The sequence below is a fragment of the Callionymus lyra genome, chromosome 7 (assembly GCF_982586985.1).
Source record: "Callionymus lyra chromosome 7, fCalLyr1.hap1.1, whole genome shotgun sequence".
NCBI lineage: Eukaryota > Metazoa > Chordata > Actinopteri > Syngnathiformes > Callionymidae > Callionymus > Callionymus lyra.
The window spans coordinates 30385464-30406494 of NC_141824.1; the positions used below are offsets into that span (position 1 = coordinate 30385464).

Below are 21031 nucleotides of genomic sequence, written 5' to 3' on the forward strand. Positions count from 1 at the left end.
CTGTCACCAGTGAGTCCACCTTAATTCCAACCACAGAGCCCAGTCCTTCTGATCAACCTGTCCAACATGTTGACACTCCTCTTGGACACATTCCCACCCCAAAACACCACAGCATAAAACAGGACACTGGCCACCACAGTTGTTAAATGATCGGAGCCTCCTCAGAAAGTACACTCTACTCTGAACTTTCTTATACACATGGACTATGTTGCAGGACCAGTCCAGTTTACTGTCCAGCCACACACCGAGGTACTTATAGTTGTCAACTATCGCCACCTCGTCACCTCTGATGGACACTGGACGAGGCTTTGTCCTGGACCTCCCAAAGTCCAAGACCAGCTCTTTGGTCTTTGGCCTCAAGTTCAGCTGCAAGTTTTCCTATCACTCTAGTCCTTCAGCCTGACATACTGTGGTTGATCAGTGAGATAGTCTGAGATCCAGGAGACCAGACCAGGGTCCACATGCATCTGTGTCAGTTTGTCCTGAAGCAGAGTGTTTTTTTATGTGTTTATTTTTACTCACAAAAACATAAGATGCTCAAAAACTAAAGTATTACATTTTAATGATAATACATGTTAAACCCTATTCATAAGACATTTTAAAGAAAACCGCAAGAGATTTGTTTACATCGTACCTTAAGAACAACTTTAAAAATACTAATAATAAATCATATTTTAATTAATATTTTGACAGAATAGTGAAACAGGACAAAAATAAAACCAAATAAATATTTTAAATAAAAATGTGATAATAATATATATATTTTTTTCGTTCTATTTAGATTATTTAAACATAAACTGAGAACTGAGAGACGCATACAAAGAGGTCGACGTGTTGATATGATTTGTGCAAACTTGTGCTATTTTTCTTGCAGGTATCCGGTTATTCTATCCGTGGAGAATCACTGCAGCATCCAGCAGCAGAAGAAGATTGCTCAGTACCTCAGAGAAGTCTTCGGAGAGAGGCTGGACGTCGGCGAGGCTCTGAGTGGAGACTTCAAAACACTGCCAAGTCCACAGAGCCTTCAGGGCAAGATCCTCATCAAAGTACGGATAAAAAAACAACCACGGATCCTTGGTGGAGCTTCATGTCCGGGCTGATTTTGAATTATCAAATAGTGTTCACCAGCTGCACTGAAGAGAAAACCTTTTATTTTTTAATGGAAGAGAGAAGTAAATTTGTGTTAGCTGTGTCACAGTGTGTGGAGCACAGTGTGAGGAGGATAATTATTGCCTATAAACAGATGAAGTAGGAAGGAGAGGAAAGAGGACTAAACTAGGCCATCACGTTAAAGAGCAGCTAATTATAACACTTCTAGACTCTTTCCTGAGCTCCGGAACAAGACACAAGCATTGGCTAACTTTGATAATGAGAGTATAACAGTTTTTTTTGCCCCTCTGAATATCCAAGAGATGAAAAAGACATATTGATTTTCTGTTAAGTGAAAAATGCCGATTTTGGGAGCAAGAGAGGACTGCAGTGAGATGAGGCTGCCATTGATTTGAGGTGGAAGAGGCTCAGAAAATCTCAACTCCCACTCAAACATCCAGAATGGCTCACTAATGGGCTTCCACTCTGCTCAAAGAGCAGCTCAGGGAGCTTCTCGGAGGATCTCCAGCTGTTCATTTCATGTGCTGGTGTGTGCACAGGAGTGTGCGTTTGTGAACATTCATATTTGCTATTACTGGCTTTTTGACTTCAGCTTTACAGTCTGTGACTAGAGCCACATAAATTGTGTAACTATAGGAATGTACCTTGTCTCTAGTCTAAGTGTGAAAAATGGTTGTCATTTTCTGTATCCAGGGAAAGCGTCTTCCCGCCTATCTGTCTGCCGATGCTGAGGAGGGGGAGGTGTCTGACGATGACAGTGCAGATGAAATTGAAGACGACTTTAAACTAAAGAGCAGCAACGTGAGGATGAATTGTTTCTGTAGACGTGTAATGATGCAGCACCATCTGTTAACAGTTATCTCAATGAATTAAATGGCCATTTCGACAAACCTTCCCTCACTCACATGCTTGCGAGAAAGACAAAATGAGAGCTTAATGATGTCAGCTCTGATGTAATAGCTTCCTTTACTCGCACTGTAATTCTTATACAGTTAAACTGACGCGAAATGCAATAGTTGATTTGTATAATAAAAGCTTAATCAAACAAACACAACATCCTGAGAGAAAGGCCTTTTACAAAATCGTAAACTCGTAACTAACATGTGTAAATGTTTAGATGTAATCTGCATAATGACAATATGATTTGTTATTGTAACACATGCTTATAAATAGACCACAAATCAAGCAGGTTTTATGTTACAGTTGACTGCAACAATAAACCACAGAAGATTTTACACAGTGCATGGGAAGACTGAAGCGTTACATCATAGTGACATAAGTGAAACATACAGTGGGGGAGCTGGAGCTATTCAGCTGTCATGAAACATAAATGTAAAGACATGGTGGTTCCAACAGTCTCCTTGTCTTCTCTATAGATGGGCGGGACTCCCTTTTCCCCCAGATGGCTCTTATTTGACTGATATGGCATCATTCTTCCACATTTAGCTGGCGGCACTAGGCTGCAGATGCCACTTTGGATGATCGTGGCCATTTTAATCAGTCCATGGCAGGTTTCCACTGATGAGAGGTTTTCTCTCGGCTCCCAAGTTTTATCACTTGGATAAAGGCTGTGTTACCTTTAGAAATCAACTATCCTTTGTTCTAAATTTCAAACAGTGTGGCGTTGCATTCAAAACAATATGCTCTGTTGTCAGGTTGACGCGAATTTTCTCCTCCAACCAACCTCTGATACTGATGCATTTTCTGGACTGGAGCTGCAGTTCTGGCATCTTCTGTTGTGGCTTTCAACGTTGAATATTGGATGGACTCTGTTATAGTATTAATGATCCAACTACAATACATCATCCTGCCTTTCTTTTTTATTTGGCACTGGAATCCACCACCTCACTTCCTTTGACTTGATAAAAATCTGTTCGCTGCATTACCATTCAGGAGAAGCGTTTGACTCTTTCTGACTGTATATTGTATTTTAGTGTTTAAGCTATTTTCTATCTGGTCAGAAACTCCCTTCACACACCACAAATGACAGTGATCATTCTCAATTAACATGATCATAACGTTGAATTAAATTAATTTGCATTGAGAAAGGTCATAAAAGGAAATAATCTCAATAAATTCCCATTTTAATTCAAATTTGCATTAGCTTAATAGTTGTCTAATAAACATACGAAATAAACATCCGATCAGTAGACGTGTCCTGCTAAGATACAGAGGGAGGCTCTATCTCAGTTTCACGACAATATACATTTGTTGGAACAGAAATGGTATCTAGAAGTCCTAAGAAATGAGCTCACTGGGTAACTGAAAAACAGTGGGGATTATTAGATCAAGGATAATTTGTCTAAAATTTTGCATCTAGTGAGGGAATGCGAGCATTGTGACCTTAAAATGGAAATTAAGCTTTTGAATACTATAACCCAGATATTTTTCTTGGTGCTAAAGGTTTATAGGAGCAACACATGTTGAATACAAATGTCAAGTATATTAGTTTTGACATTTTTCAAACGCTTCCTTTGTATTGGTAACGTTCGTTCAATGCACATGAACTATGTTGAGCCAAGAGATGCCAAAATGTTGTAATTTTTTTGTGGGAGGCTGGATGTAATTATATATAAATAAATAACATGTTACAGATGCTGTGATGGTGACTGTGGAGCTTCCAATATGTTTCTCCTTTACTGATTTCAGTCCTTTATGGTCCATCTTCAATTAAAGAGTGCTCTGAGAACGCATTATAATGCCTTCGTATTTATGGGGTCGGAGGTGGGCCACAAAGGTTTTTGAGACTTTAAAGTTGGAAAAGGTTGGGGACCACTGGCCTAGATAAAACCAATTTTCCTTTCTCTTATTTTTTGAGTCTTCCATGGAGAATTAAATGTAAATTCAAATTAAAAACAGTTTATATAGTAAAATATAAGTAAGAGATTTATAGAGTTACACCAACAAGGCTGTGTGGATTTACATTAAATCGGACGACTTTCTGCAGACTAACAATGAGTATTTCTTTAAAACCTAAGAAGCTTTTCTATCAGAATATTGCAACAAGATGTGTGTTGCAAACCACATGTCTCTTCTGATATTGCATAATCTTTTCTTGCACACAGGGAAACGGCCATCACCAGGTAGAGTCTCACATCAGAAAGAAGCTGGACTCTCTCCTCAAGGAGTCTCTTATTGGGGACAAGGAAGACACCGACAGCTTCAGCATCAGAGCGCTGTTGCGAGCCACACACCAGGGCCTGCAGAAGAACCTACGGCAGGTACGGTGCACACAGAGAGACCCCACAGTGAACAGCTCTCGCATGGAAAGTAGGCCACTGTATTAGTCATGGCAGTTGAAAAACAGAAGTTACAGCGCTGCTGGTCGGTCAAACACTCCAACTGATCATATTAAAGATGCAGAGAGAAGTAGCACCTTAGGACTTGCTGGCTCTGCAGTGTTTACTCTGAAGCCTGGCATGTTTCTTGATTTCCTTTATAAAATCTTTTAATTTGGTAATGAGTGGCTTTTTTCAGGTGTAACTCGACGTACTGGGAGATGACAGGGTTGGGGTTATACTTGCATGTGAATCAAACATGTCATTTGTCTGTTTGTCCTATTGTGTCCGTCTAGAGCTCCAAGGGAGTTCTGAAGAAATCCCAAAGCAGATCTTTCATCACAACGCTGAAACAGAAGGTGAGACATTTTTATTTATTTTATATTTTAGAATCCTCTTTTACTCCTCAATGACGACTTCACAGAGCTGATGGATGATAGAGACCTTTTGCTCCTCTACCTTTCATTTGAGGATGACCCACAGATGCCCAATAGGGTTTAGGTTCGGGTTAATGCTTGAGCCAGTAATCCATGCTCTTAGTCAGCTTGTCTTTAACAAAGTGTTTGCTGTCTTTGAATCATCTTTAGAAAATATTTCCTTCAGGAACAACAGCCATGCAGTGCATTATGATGCAGTAGGGTCTATTTTTTTTTCGGAAAACTGACCATACCAAAGTTTTTAGAAATGCTGGTGGCACTCATGAGTCTATTTTTCAAAGCCAACATCTGGCTATGACGCTCATCACGTTTGCTTTATTAGTTTTACGTTTGGTTCCCCATGGCGAGGCCTGTTCTGAGTGAGACCTGTCCCGTTTAACCGCTGTATAATCTTGGCCACCTTTAGCTGTAGCTCACTAGCTTCAGGTTCTTGTTAATCTTTCTTTAGCATAAGCCACCCTAATGTAGAGCAATAACACCAAATTGTTACACCTGCTCCCCGATCACAAAGACCTTGTATCACTAACAAGTCAGTACTGGGAGTAAAAATGTAGTAAAAATGGTTAGTTTGGACCAATTTGAATGTAATCATTTATGAGATACTGAACATGTTGATAAACTTTGTTGATCCCTCTGGATACTATATATATATATTCATATATATATATATATATACCATGTAATGGTTTCGTAAAAATATGTTTGGAAAATGTGTTGAAAAGTTTTTATTATCATTATCTTTAAAGCAAACTATGAGTTTCTGAAGTGAGCTTATACTTTAAGCAAGTGATTTGAAAATGTGATGTGGCGTCTCTTAATGGACAGAGTTTTGGCAAATGAGCAAATGCAATAATCGATCCACTAGACTGAGAGACACATGTCAGGGATATTAATTTCCCAAATACGTCTGGACCTTGGATTAGAGGCAGGACAAATGTCACAAATAGTGGCCAAAAAGCACGGGACAGGCAATATCACTAGTGACAAAAATAGAAATGAAGTACGAAAACATGTCAACATGTCAAAATCGTCACACAACCAGCATGTGCTATGATTACAAATGACCTGTCATTCATTTCTATTAATAGTAGCTTAATTGTGCAAAGCACTATTGTCAGTCAAACTTCCAGCACGCATGCACGCATGCACGCACACACACGCGTACACACACCCACTCAAGCACACACACAGGCACAGACACATACACACATAGATACAAGCACAAACAGACACACTCAAGCACGCACACACAGGCACATGCACGTGTGCACACAAACATTGCATGACTACAGAAACACACACAAACAACACACACACATGCACGCACACACAAACAAACGCATACAACCGGCTACTTGGAAAAACAACTCATAGTCACTCACCACAATTCTCTGCTGGAGAGCACTTGACCTTTAACTGTGTGTGTGCTCGTGTGTGTGCATGCGTGGGTGTATGTGATGTGTTTTTATATAAATTATCTTCCAGGGACCATTTGGGCATTAAAGAAGTTGGTTATTAAAATGTTTCATGCACTGTCCAGAGGCATTCCAAATCCAGGCTGTCATGCCACAGCGTGGAGAAAGACGATGATGAGCAGGACAGACCTGGGAGGGAAGCTGGAGGACAGTTCAACAGGTGAACTTTGACCTTTTTATTCTTTCTAATTGGAGTGCTTACGATAAAGAATATTGGGCTCATATATGGTTTTAATAATATCAGCGAGCTGCTTATCATGTCAAAATGATGTACTTAATAAATATATTGAAAAATATTTATATGTACAATTGATGATGATGTACAGAACATTTAATTACTTAAATACAAGGGAACACCAAATCCAATGTTATAAGATAAGTTATAACTAGCTAATGCCATGACATAATTTCAATCAATATATTTTATAATGCTACAAAATATTCTTAAAGGAAGTTTAAAAGTGATTTAATTTGATCTGACATTACTTGATATTTCACTTGCATGTCACTAATATTTTGAAGTCACTGGTAGAGAAATTTGAGCGTGAACCTTGTTTCTAATTCATTTCATGAGCTTTTGAAAATTGATAGTTTTCCAAATGTTTGGATAGTACCACGATAAATAATAACTAAACAAATGCTCATTATCAAAATTATACTCTCCGTTCTATGGCCTTTTTTAAAATGTATGTTTTTCAAGCATCAGTTTGTCAGATTAAACCGAGGGCTTGTTTAAATTTCACTCGAGGTGAAGCAAGGACATTTTCACAAATGACTCACTGATTTAGAAAATATTTAGTTTGCATTATTTTCTGGCGTGTTTGTGTTTTAATACGAGTCGTGCTGCACCACATGCTCCCTGCACCCCTATTAAGCTTTTAAGCTTTGATGCTCTTCTCCTGCGGTGCTCAGGCTGCCTTGTTGATGGACATTCCTGTGTTGGGTTTTCTCGCTAAATGTGCTTCAATGAGATCATGTCATGATGTCTGCAGAGGTGGACGGAAGAGGAAGACCATGAAACTAAGCCGGGATCTATCAAACCTTGTGGTGTTCACCAATTCTGTTGCCTCTCAGGAGTGTCTGAACGAAGGTGAGGCAAAGATGTGACTCACGCTCAGCAACGATTCAATAATGCTTTCTTGTGTTGCAGGTACTCCGAGTGATGTCTTGTCTTTCAGCGAGACGAGAGCCCAGTCACTCGTCCATCACAGAACTGAGCAGTTCCTGGCTTTCAACCAAAGACAGCTGTCAAGGATATACCCCTCAGCCTATCGCATTGACTCGTCCAATTTCAACCCGCAGTTCTACTGGAACGTGGGCTGTCAACTGGGTGAGATGGCTGTCAACCCTTCTAACCTGAGTGTAGTTTTCAATTATTGTTTTAAAGCAGACATGGCAAGGAATGGCTTATGGGCCCCACATGGCCCTCTGGCTGTATTTATGCAGCCCTCATAATACCATTCAAATATAAGTTAAAGTCATTTAAGAAAAACTTACAAAATGCCTTTCTGAATATTTTAGTTCCTCAATAATACAATAGAAATCAAAACATGCTGTTAGAATTAGAGTGCTTAAATGTCACATTTAATATAGATTTAAATTAAATGTTGAATGTGAGGCCATTACTGACTGTGTAATATGATTTTCTTTTTGTTCAACTTTACAGAATAATACTGAATCTTTTTTTGGCCATTGTTTCTTTTCTGGCTTGAAAATGCTCACCAAACATAATAAAAACACGTTTCCGTCACAAGACAGCAAAAACCAGCAGATCTGATGTACATTGTTCTTCCCTGCCAGCTTGATTAATTGACTCATTATTCTTTTGTTTCCTCTCTCTAGTTGCGCTAAACTACCAGACCGAAGGCAGAATGATGCAGCTTAACAGAGCAAAGTTCATGGTGAACGGAGGCAGCGGCTATGTTCTCAAACCCCCTCCTATGTGTAAAGGTACCCTTGGATTGCAAATGAGTGAATCTTAGATGTACATGTTGCAGGACCATGACTCACAATTACATGTTTATTGACTGTTGTGCTCTGCAAGTGAGCTCGACTTGATGCAGTAATGTTGTGATCGATTCCCTCTATAAGGTAGATGTGTTCATTATGTTCCCCGAAAAAATCACAGCTCAAAAAGTGCAGACTTTTCTTGTGGCTCTTTCACAGAACACAATGAGAGAGGAGGTAAAACTATTCAAACAATGTTTGTTTACCGCTGTATGTTCCACAGGTGAATAAATGTTACTATTTGTGTGAAGGGGATTTTAAGTGTTTGTGGAACAGACCTACAATACCTTCATATGAAGGGAAGATGTTTTGAAATAAGACATTTTTGGAAAGTGCCATTGAACACAGGTACATTTTAAAACAATAGTTTAACATTTAAATACATGTACTTAGTTTAATAAAAATGTCATATATAAGGAGAAGTTTAAACCCTGTAATGAAATGTAGTCATTGAAAAGAGACACAAATTAAATGGCAATGGTCAAATCTGTAGACTAACTAATTAAAATTGATTCAAAGGTGTATTGTTGAATTATATTTTTCAATATGATTCATTTTCTACAAATTATTATGTGAATATCACATTTTGAAACCAGAGAATATAAATAATGAAACTATTTAAATGTTAAAAAATGAAAATAAGATAGTTACCATCAATCTAGATTTTCTTAATGACCAAGAAAGTAACAAAACGCTTTGGTTGTTATTAGACAGATAATTAAGATGTCTCAAACCAAATGATAATTTACTGTCTGCAGACAGCAGAGTCTTCTTTTAGCAAAGCATTCAGGACACATTCATTAAGAAATAAATCCAGTGTGTGAAATCTAATCTGTTGCAAAAAGAGAGTTAAAAGTGTGACAATAGGGAAGAAGAGCACTCCACCATCATCTTATATTATAGTAGTCAATGATGACAATCAATCAAAATTCCTGCTTTGTTGCTTTCCATTCCCTGCAGGCTCATTCAATCCATTCAGTGATGACCCACTTCCAGCCTACCCGAAGAAGCAGCTCATTCTTAAGATCATTAGTGGACAGCAGCTGCCCAAACCACCAGACTCCATGCTGGGGGACCGAGGAGAGGTAGACCCAGACTTTCTTCTTCATGCCAAATGAGCTACACAAAGTTCATTTTATCAACACCAGTGTTTGCTTGACCACATTTGATTTTCTGTCTTGACCAGATAATCGATCCATTTGTCGAAGTGGAGATCATCGGTCTACCAGTTGATTGCTGCAAAGAGCAGACACGAGTAGTTGATGACAACGGTTAGAGCAACACACAAACACATCGAACAAACGTATGACACAAAAACACCCTTAAGGATCAAGGGATGAGAAGTATAATGCCATTGTGGCTTCTGCTATAAAGGTTTTCAACTTGTAAAGTATGTATCTAGAAGATACAATTAAATATTTAGAACATTTTTATAAGTCAAAAAATTTGAGTTCAGTAAACAGACAGGATAAGATGTTGAATAATAATAAGTTTCCTCAGCAGAATGAGAAGCACGTTCATCTTTCAGGGCCTTAGAATAGATTCTGCTCCTGTGGAAAGTAGCCTGTTCAAGTTAAACCAGAATTCAAGGTAACAAGGATTATTATAAATACACCTGACCTTAGATCACCTAAAAAACAACAACATCAGTTTGTATGTTATATCACAATTGTTTTTCTTTACCAAGTCAGAGTCAGTTGCATTAAAAAGCAGCAGTTTCCAGACATCAGATCTTTACTCTCATGATTAGCCTCAGTAAACGCATGACTCTGTTAGTCAAACATTATTTTTTATCCATTATGAAATTGATTTATGGTCACAAGTCACAAGCTCCATTATTTAAAGACATCAGATGATGTTTATGTATGTATGGTCAGGACAAAAGTCAAAACAACAATAACAACTGTTCAGTAATATAAATGAATTAGTAACAAGACTGGTGGAAAATTCTGAAATCTAAAAAAAAGGATATTATTTTTACTGTTTTACAGTTGATCATTTTTTGCACAAGAGAATATTCCCAAAACCTATTCTCATCTTTTTAAAAGTTACATTTAACAAGGTACACAGGAGATAACAGTTTGCAATATTATTTTAATCCCTTGTGTTGCCTCTATTCCAAGGTGAATGACCTCCCTGGCTTCTATAAATACATATGAGGTAGTGGAGGTCGATCAACTTGACCCAGAGGAGACACAAGGGATACCCCACAACATTTGTTGCACAAGGATTAAAGCAACAATATGTAACAACTATTATTAGTTCTAGAATATTTTCTGTAATGATTAGTGTCATTTAGCACAGTCATGACTTAGAGTATATAGTAGAACTTGCAAGTTATTATATTATTATATATGATTATAATATAATTAATACAATCATTATTATAATGATTCTCTCCACCCAAATTTGAGCTCATGATTGTTTTCCTCAGGGTTTAATCCAGTCTGGGAGGAGACTTTGTCCTTCACTCTCCACATGGCTGAGGTGGCGTTGGTACGATTCCTTGTCTGGGACCACGACCCCATTGGACGCGACTTCATCGGTCAACGGACTGTCGCCTTCAACAGTCTCATGGCGGGTCCGTATCATTCCTAATTATAACCCTGAACTGATGATGTTTGACTGACAGCCACTGAACACAGGAAGACAGGCATCTCAACGTGTTCAGAAATATAACAGCCCTCTAAGGCCTGATGCGGCTGTCCCCGCAGGAAAAGTAATCTGGTGTCTTGTTAACGCTGGATATTCTGTGTAGGAGGAACAAATCCTCATCCGTCACCAGCTGCTCATGCATTTCATTTGTCCTCTTGTTTTGAATCACTCTGATGCTCACCTGCTCTCACTATCCTTTCAATTACAGGCTACAGACATGTTTATTTAGAGGGTTTGACAGAGGCATCCATCTTTGTGCACGTTTCTGTGCACGATGTCTACGGGAAGGTGAGAGTCTTTGCTCTTGGCTTATTTTCTTGAAAACTAACATTTAACCAAGTCCTTTGTCATTTTAGTGGAGCCCTCTAGTCCTGAATCCCAGCTTTACTATAATGCACTTTCTAGGATCCCACAAGGTATCCAGGTGTTTGATTTGTGCTGCTGCATGAAACAGCATGAAGCAAGAGTGCAGTGTTGTGTTCACGGTTCTCTCTAACACCTCGTGGCAGGAAAATCCAGTGTCGCTTTTGCGACTCCATTACGAGATCAGTGTGTGCATGTCTCGTCAGTTTATTGTGGAGACTTTCTTGAACAAGACCTCCCTCTACCGGAAATATTTATAAGTGCATGCAATTTCAATACAGTATATAAACCAGCTTTTCTATGTCATTTTCGACACCATGTCGATTATTGTTACGTAAAAGTCGTTGTTGCGTGCATAGTGAGAAGTGAGTTCTCATTCAGGATTAAAAAAAAAGTTCAAGATGCGTATTGTTGTTTTCCTGTTTCCAATGAATCAAGTTCATTTTAGTAATAAACAAGTTACATGTTTGTAACCTCAATGTTCATATGTGTGTGTGTGTGACAGTGTGTGTTTAAATTTATGATGAAGACAACATTCTTTTAAAATTAGTATCTACTACTGACCTTTTTGTGAAGGTTTTAGGTTCAATCTCTTTTCTGAGCTTTTTGCTTTTCATATTTATTTCTATACCCAGGCTATTTATGTAGATTTCATTCAAGTATTTCACATTTTTGCTAACATTTCTTTCTGTATTTCTCACTAACAGGGAGGTCAACTACGAGGTATTCGTGGCTTCTTTAACCGTTCTTCAAAGTCCTCCGTGGACACAAATTCGGGTGGCCTTCGGAAGCGTTCCATCAGTGACCACCTTCTCAGACGCACTGCTAGCGCGCCAGCAAAGGGTCGGAAGAAAACAAAAATGGCGCTGTCAGAGTCTGTGGTCTCAATCTCAGAGAAGAAAAGCAGTACGAGCACGGGGGTGGTCGAAGAAGGCATGTCAGGGACGGAAGCAGCTGTGGAGAAGCGTCTTCAACCCAGAGCCCCTCTGACCCACAGACCTATCTCAATGCCCCTGGACAGACTTCTACAAGGGCAGCTGACTCTCTGCTCACAAGACAAGGAGCAGCAAGATAATAGTTCAGACAGTATCACTGGTAGGTATAAAATGTTCTACTTTCTAATCACACAATAGGATCATGAACCATAAGTGCTAACCTTATGGAAAATGCTTTAATAATGTATACTGACCCGACTTGGATTTCTTCACCTTGATGCCTTAACATGCCTTTTCTGTCCATCTTCATTTGCTTTGCTTCTTTATAGTAGAGAACTGACTAGGATATTCCTGCAGGTAATCTCGTACAACTGTTGAAGGTTGCATCGCCCTAACGCATACCAGTATTATGTCCATTCAGTGTTAAAGAGTGGCCTGAAAATGTTTGTCGATGTGTCATTTAATTGCATTTTAACATTTTCAACTGCATTAGGTCTGTGTATCGTTTGTTCAGTCTGTACTTCATTGAGAATCCAGAACATTATAGCAGTAAAATAAATGTAGTATTTCAGTACATCAACACAACAAACTAATATTATAATGATGAAAATGGCAGCTTTTATTAAAGTCCATTCTCAATTAATATCAACATAAATACACATTTGTCTATGACATTTCCTTTCTCTCCTTGGATAACTGCAGGACATTAAAGGGTTGGTAGATGTTGCTGTTACTTCTTACTATGTGCCAGAAATGGTGTAGAACATGCTCCTGGACTGCATGTTGTTGAGCCAAGGGGGGGAAATAAAGAAAATAAAAAGCTCTTCAAGGTGACATGGAGTAATAAGGAAATACAACTCAAGAGAAGGAAGAATAAACATATAAATTAAATTAAAGTCAGCTCTTTATAATTACTGAAATCACGGCTAACAGAGTTTTAGGTGTAATTCAACTCACAGGAAGTATAAAAAGGCTGAAGTTAACTAGAAAAAAGAAGAGTCTACCTTTTTTTCAGTCCATCAAAGGTCATGTTTCCAATGGGGAAAATGTTTTGACATGCTTTATAAGCAGAGTGTCGGATTCTCAATTGAACTTTGGATGAAATACATGATACGCAACCCTAATGGACCATCTATGTCCCGGTGTAATGTTGGTAAACATGGATTTGTATGTTTTTACAACCTCATTTATCGGCTTCCTCCTCGTCCTTGGTGATCATTTGTCTGTGGATCGCAGTTGTGCAATTTTTGGCTGGATTAAATCATCCATGTGTTCTTCCTTATATTTTTTATTTTTTGTGGTCATTACTTTAGATTTCTCATACACTCATATGCTTGTGTTTACAGGCCGTTTCCCTTTCCAGAGACCCAGATCTTCAAGTGTGGACCACGTGGTTAAATCACCCAGCTCATTCGTAAAAAACACATCAACTCCTCCCAAGTTTTTCATCAGCAAAATAGCAGAAGAATCTTCCTGCTTAGACATGGATGGGAAAGACGTCAGAACAGAAGATGACTATGCCAACTATCAGATAGGTGACAAACTAAACCCTCCGATGAACGCGAAACACGTTTTCAACTCGATTTCACTGAAAAACCAGATGAACCCAAACAAAACTGAGACATCATCCAACAGCACCACATTCACAGTTGCAACTTCAGTCTCATCTTCTTCTTCTGCTCCTTCCTCGGTCACTCCGTTGTCGCCCATTGTGAAGGACTACCGTCTTAAGAGTCCCAGTTCTTTGCATGACAGCGCCCTCTCCAGGATGATTGAGGCAGTGTCTCTAGGCTATGAACAAGACACACATGGCTCCATATCTGCCCTCATCAGTCAGCTGGACAACGACCAAACAGGGTTCCAAGAAAGCCCTGCAGTCCCTCTTGTCCAACCAAACTCCTATCGAGATCTAAGGTCTCCTCAACAATCCAATGAGAAGATCGTAGAACCTTCTTCACTTCTCTGCAGCCCAGAAACAGCTGATGCTGAGGAGGTCTACACCATTCTGGATGAGGAGATGCTGTCACCTGTGTCAGTTTGCAATACAAATGCTCACAGCGTCCATGGTCATTCAGAGTCTGCAGAGAGGACTCCAGCTTACAGCTCCTCTCCTACAGTGGGGTTTAAAGCTGTTGGTCTGGGTCAGGGCTGGATCGACAGAAACATAGGGGATGAGAGCGTGTACGAGGAGGTGTATGATCCTCCGGAACTTTGGCAAAGATCCTCTCAAAGTTTCAACCTTAATCAGAGCAATCATTCTTGGAGGAATCCTTTGGCAGAGGTGGAGATAAATGTGGATGAGGATCCGTGTGAGAAACTTTCAAGCCTGACAAAAAGGCAAACAATTTACCAAAACAATAACAACGAGTCCACCCCTAAATGTTCTCAACAGTCCTCCAACTGTGACCCTTGGCATCAGTATCCTGCTTGCGTGTTAAACATGACATTCTCTCCGTGTCCTTCGCCCCTGGGTCAACCTCCAAACCATCTTTCTTCTAGCTTAAAGCCTTGTCAGAGATCTGTTGAGCTATGGCCTGCTAACGCCAACCCTGTGACTTGCAGTACTGGTCAAATAAATCAAGCAGAACTTATGGCAGCTCAACAGAGATGTTTGAAAAAGACCCCTCAAAGTTCTTGTCAGGACTTTCAAAGCCCAATGGAAAGACAGCACAACAGGTATTATCACAATGGCTTCACCTCTCCTGAAACTCTGGGGTTGTCTGGAGGGTCATGCAGATCCAGACCCGTGTCCTCCCCATCTCTGGACTTTCAATCCCTATACAGCCAAGTGGGCAATCAAAGTGTTTTAGTCTCTACCGAGTCATCCGCGACTAGAAACCTGAAGTCCATCAGGCATTCGCGATTCAACGGCCAACCGACAGAGTCAAGACATCAAGCGGAAACCAAAGCTACGAAGAATCCAGCGATTTTGCTGAGTTCACCAAAGGGTCCAGTGTCCCTTGAGTCTGCAAATACAACACCATGTAAGTCCAAGTCACTGGGAGATCTGACCTCTGAGGACATATCCTGCAACTTCCAGAGCAAATACCACATCATCAGCCGAAGCTTTATCAGCCCGCACATGAGGAAGCAGAAGAGACTGGGCTATCCTGGGGAGACGGCTGTGGCGCCGCCGTCCAGTGACCCCCTCACTGAACAGCTGCGTAAGCTGGTCAGTCTGGACAGTGACGACACTGAAAAAGACATTACACAGAGTTTTAGTGTCTGTCATGAGGGTGAGACCCCACGACCCCACTCGACACCTACCACCAGAGATGTGGACGACTCACTGCCACCGCTCACCCGTCGTCTCTCCTCTCGGAGTCAAAGCCGTGTGCGGCACATTAACAGTCGCGCACGTGAACGACAACAAGAAGCCCTCAAGCCACGATCAGGTATCGTTGTCAACAACTCAGACGGAATTGTTTTACGTAACAAACCCATGTCACAGAACCCACCGGTCAACAGACACTCAACTGGCTCTTACATAGCTGGTTTTCTAGGACAGTTTGAAGACAGGGGGCTTCCAGAAGGTTCTTGTACGTCAGTGCATAACAGAAACGTGGACCACCAAGGAGATCTGTTCTACACAAATGACAGTATTCAAGCTGAAGGATTGTCATACTTCCCATCAGAGCCAGAAGTCTACTTCTTGCTGAGACTTTAGCCAATGCAATACCTTCATTTATCTTTGTTATTTCTCCCAGTAAGCCAGGGTTTTGGGGTCCACTGCAGGGTTGACAGAGACAGACAACTCAAACAGACAACCACGATAAATGCACTGGTGTATCTGTACACTTCACAATATATTTACATCCACAAACAAGTTGTCCAGAAATTCTCTGTACCATTAAACAAAGTTATTACCTTATTACATAGTTATTCTCCTACTTACCCTTTTCACTTGGTCACAGTTGTTGTTTTCTTAAACATCCTCCATCTACTCTCCCATACTTTCTTGTAATTACTTGTGGGGAATTAATTCCGGACGTCCCAAAAAATATAGACAGCAATACACAATACACAGCTGCTATTGACATGAGTTTTTATTTCAAGTTTCCTAAACAATAAACCTTAAACTCACAATGAATTTCATGGTAATAATCATAATTATAACAATATTAATAATAATAATAATAATAAATCATGAAGTTGTATGAGCAAGACCTTTCAATCACTCCAGTGAACTCACACATCCAGGGTATTACATGTTTCATGAATGACATTTACTTCTGTGAAAAAATATCATCAACTATAATCCATGTGATGGATATAACAGCATGTGTATTGATTAATTGTAAATTGTCTCCCTAGTAATGTCAAAATTCTGATAAATGTCTAAGTGTTCTTGGGAAGTTTGATTCCCTCCAAATGGCTTCCGAAACTGATTGTACAGATATTTTTAATCTTTGTCCTTGTGATGTCCTGTCAGAAAAAACGGCGTTACATTGACAATGAAGCTAAAAAAAATACTACATTGAATGTGTTTTTATCATGTGAACGTGTCGTTACGGCAAGAAAGAACCTAAGTAGTTACATGCCGGCCTTCCATTTATTTGCTGTGGGATTCCTTTTTGTCAAAAAAAAAAATTCTTGGTTTATTTCAAGAATGTTTGAGCATGTTACATGTGAACATGAAGCATGACTATGCACTCGTTTATACTCTGTTGCATCTCCCAACATCAGCGCAAAAATAAAGTAGTTGCATTGTAAGCAGTTAATCAATGCAATACTGTGTATGATCTTTAATATGTGCGCATTGAGATATTTTTAAAAAATCTTTTTGATTGCTTTGATACAGAATATTATCATTCTGGCTTTATTTTCATATTTTTTAATGAAAAAGTATGGGCGTCTGTATCATATGTACACCTGTGGGGGAAGTGATAAGTAGTATTTTTTTATTTTCAGTTTCTGTTTCTAAGGTGAGAACAAAATTCCTTGATGCACCGTATAGCGAAATGAGCGTTGAAACCAATGCAATAAAATGTTAAAATGTTTTCAACAGTACTCCAACTTCTTTTTCATGGTACTTCCTGATCAATGTTTTATATCTTGAACAAATAACAGACACACTGTTGTATATTTTTCCCACACTACTGTCCTTCTTTTATAAAAATATATTTTGATAATAAATAGACATTTAAAAGCAGGTAAGCAAAGATGGTTTGTTTTTGCTCATTAAAACAGAAATCGGGGACACATTTTTGTCAAGTGGCAAACCTAAATGTTTTATATAATTCAAAGATAAGCAATAGCAAGCAGCATCACCCAGCTAAGTCTGCAATTGTAATTGTCTGAGCAGGTGAGAAATTATACCACTAGATGGCGTTATACTACTGTTTAATGTTTTTTTTTTCTCATGTTGTGTGTGCTTAATCGCTGCTGGTGTGGCGACATATTAGACATTGACTGGATATATTTTTAGTTTCTCCACAGGTTTATAATCTGAGTTTAAATTTATGCAATATTCACTATGAGCTCATTTAAATTTCAGGCTAGCAATTTGTCAGTTTTTATTTTTTAACAGCTAAAATGGACAAAGAAAATAGGTAAAGGTGTTTCTTGAATTAAAAAAGGTGACAAAACTGACTATTACATTCTGATATCGAAATAGAATGTTACTTAATATAAGCACACGCATAAACATGGGCTCATGGGTGAAAAATAAATCATTTTAAGTCAGCAGGAAATTAAATGTAGAGATCAGGATCAGTACCGGGACCTAAATTTTATATATTATACAATTGATTACACATTGATACATGTTAGGCAACAAAAACAAAGAGTCATGTGTAATTAGTAGAGTGCACAAATAGAATGAAAATATCTTAAAACTTGAAAAAAAAAAAAAAAAGTAATAAAAAACTTGAAAAACCGAATTAAAAACAAAACAACCTATTGTCATGAATGGTGGGAAATGACTAAATCTAGCTAAGAACTATATCACAGATACAAGAGGCCTGAATGACTTGCCTCTGACTGTGATAGGAGAACATCGTCATCTTGTGGTCTTATGTTATCATCTGGACAGTGTGAATCTTAAAATAAATAATTAAAAAAAAGACATCCAATAAATTGAGACATCCAATTTAGGGTATAGAATTGTCTCACTGGATTCAACACTAAAAAGAGGTGACTGAGTTGCTGCGCAACATATACTCTGTTCCGTCTGAGGTTTGCAAGATCTTCCGGCTTTCCGTTCAAGTTTCCTTCTAATCACCCAGCCTTTCCTGAATTTTTTCATGAGCCATTCCAGGTAAGCCACTCCAGGTGTTTGTAGAATGTGACGGAAATTTGCAGACTCATTATCTGTTCCTCTTTCCAGCCTGAACACCCTTCTGTCTGTAAGTGCTATTGATAGGAGACCCTGCAAGTGACGTGCAAGACCTCTTCTTTGTTACTCACTATGTCGGGTTACACACTGAACATCTATCATCTTCTACGTAATTTCATCTCTTTCCTCTACTGTTGTCTTGGGCCTGCCCTGGTTTAAACTACATACTCCCCAGATTGACTGATCATCCTCCTTAATATCTGGTGGAAGTTCCTTCATTTGATTGGCTTCTCCTAACACTAAGAAACCTGAAGTTTGTTTCTGTTCTTCCCAAGACCTTAGAACTGTACATCCATGCTAGTCGACTTTACCACCTCTCATGTCCTTGGAGACATTATTCTCTGAGTCACTTGCTGCAAGCCTCTTCCTTGCTCGGGGATGGTTTCTAAGCGCTTTGTGTCCCTGGTATAGAAAGGCGCTTTAGAAAAAAGCATTACTTACTTACTTACTTATTACATTCTCTCCAAAAACAAGTCACTCTGCCTTGCATCGACTATCTTGAGCAAAACTGAACAAGTGTGAGAAAAAAAGTACCCATTTACTTTTATTCATTATACCTGCAGAACGTCTACCACTTGGTATGTATTTGGGAGGTAGACGAGTTAAAGACTGATTGAAAGAGAACTGCTCTAGGAGAACATCAATTCATTGACAAACAAGATCAACGAGCTGTCTGCCCTCAACAGCCAGCGGATCTACTGAGAGAGCAGCTTGTTGATCTTCACAGAGACGTGGCTCACTCAGCTGACTCCGGACGCTAACGTGGAACTGCCAGGTTCATCACCGTAAGAGCCGACAGAGACACCCATGCTTGCGGGAAGTGCAGAGGAGGAGGTCTCATTATGTACGTGATAAACGCCGGTGTATCCCGGAACACGTTACTGTGAAAAAGTCTTGTCAGGATTTAGAACTGTTGGCTGCGGCTATACTATCTACTGCGCGAGTTCAGTCACATGATCGCGCTGTGAATTTACAATCCTCCGAGTGCCTGTGAGAAGATTCACACAATGACAGCTAGACTTCAGAATCTTTCATCATCTCTGGAGATTTTAATCATGCCAACCTGGACTCTGAGGACATCGAGGGTCAGACACACTGTCTAACTAAATATTAAAATTTCTGCTTAGATGTTGTCGCTCCTGCTAAGACTGTCCATTGTTACCCTAATAATAAACCATGGGTAATAAAGGAGGTCAATGATGTCCTTAACTGGAAGAAGGTGGCTTTCAGGAGCAGGGACAGAGACGCCATGAGGTCAGCACAGCAGGTGGTGAAAGGACACCTACAGGAGAAAGGTGGAGGAAAAGCTGAGCGGGGAAAAATAAGAGAGGTCTGGGATGATGTAAAAAACATAACTGGACAAAAGACAAAGTCCTCTCTCACTGCAGTGGACACGGTGGAGGAGGCAAACGGTCTCAACATATTTTTCAACAGGTTTGAGCAGGTCACCTCACCCTCACTGCTGCCCGCTTCAGAACCTGCCCCATCTTCCTCTGCCTCCCTCAGCTCAACACAACCACTTCCCAGCTTCACCTCACTCCAGGCACGCAATGTACTTCGAAAGATTTATCCAGGGAAGGCTGCTGAAATAGCTGAGCCGCTCCAGCATGTCTTCAACCTCAGTCTACAGCTGGGGAAAGTAGCAACCCTCTGGAAGACTTCCTGTAATGTTCCAGTGCCGAAAAAGATCCGGCTGAGTGAGCTGAACGATTACAGACTGGTGGCACTGACTTCACAGCTGATAAAGACACTGGAGCGGCTGGTTCTCAAACATCTCAGGCCACTCATGCACAAGGCCCCCTTCACAGACCATGTGTTTAAGAAAGTTCAGAGTAGACTGTACTTCTGAGGAGGCTCCGATCATTTAACATCTACAGGAAGCTCCTCTGCATATTCTACCAGTCTGTGGTGGCCAGTGTCCTGTTCTATGCTGTGGTGTGTTGGGGTGGGAATGTGTCCAAGAGGAGTGTCAACAGGTTGGACAGGTTGATCAGAAAGGCTGGCTCTGTGGTTGGCATGAAACAAAGTACTGACTTATCCCGTCGATACTCTGGTCATCTTTGTCTCTCGGGCCACTCCTTCCACAATACTTCAGCATTAATGCATCATGAATTTTCATTTTCCCTTAACACCTATATAAAATAAAAAAGAGAAACAACTTGTATTTCAAAATGATATAAAACAGTATCTTAATCAGAAACCACTCTCAGCACATAGTACTGACATAAATACCACGTTTGTCAAAACTTCTAAAAATATTGGTTTTGTTAAGAAAATAATGTATTTGGATAAAGTTTTGAGGTTTTTCATTCATTTGCAGTCACCACCACCAATTTTAACAATAAGCTTCCACATGAGGACTGGAGGATCAAAGGTCTTTGGAAAAGACTGACATTATCACTTGAGTATTTGAGTTATTCTAACAAAAGCAGAT

General features: G+C 39.6%; 1 protein-coding gene across 3 annotated transcripts in view; it reads left to right on the plus strand.

Annotated features, from left to right (window-relative positions):
* Positions 1–17209, plus strand: part of plch1 (phospholipase C, eta 1) — a 44185-nt gene extending 26976 nt beyond the window's left edge. For 2 of the 3 annotated variants that reach the window (XM_087794953.1, XM_087794951.1), the window contains exons 9-23: positions 875–1046; positions 1804–1911; positions 4176–4331; positions 4685–4747; positions 6366–6460; positions 7293–7390; positions 7451–7630; positions 8143–8250; positions 9268–9392; positions 9494–9578; positions 10742–10888; positions 11171–11250; positions 11319–11378; positions 12033–12420; positions 13607–17209. In XM_087794953.1, the coding sequence (XP_087651079.1) occupies positions 875–1046; positions 1804–1911; positions 4176–4331; positions 4685–4747; positions 6366–6460; positions 7293–7390; positions 7451–7630; positions 8143–8250; positions 9268–9392; positions 9494–9578; positions 10742–10888; positions 11171–11250; positions 11319–11378; positions 12033–12420; positions 13607–15927 (4186 nt within the window). In that variant the 3' untranslated portion in view covers positions 15928–17209. The remainder of the gene's footprint in view (positions 1–874; positions 1047–1803; positions 1912–4175; positions 4332–4684; positions 4748–6365; positions 6461–7292; positions 7391–7450; positions 7631–8142; positions 8251–9267; positions 9393–9493; positions 9579–10741; positions 10889–11170; positions 11251–11318; positions 11379–12032; positions 12421–13606) is intronic. The other variant, XM_087794952.1, reaches the window with a different exon arrangement.
* The last annotated feature ends 3822 nt before the right edge of the window (positions 17210–21031 follow it).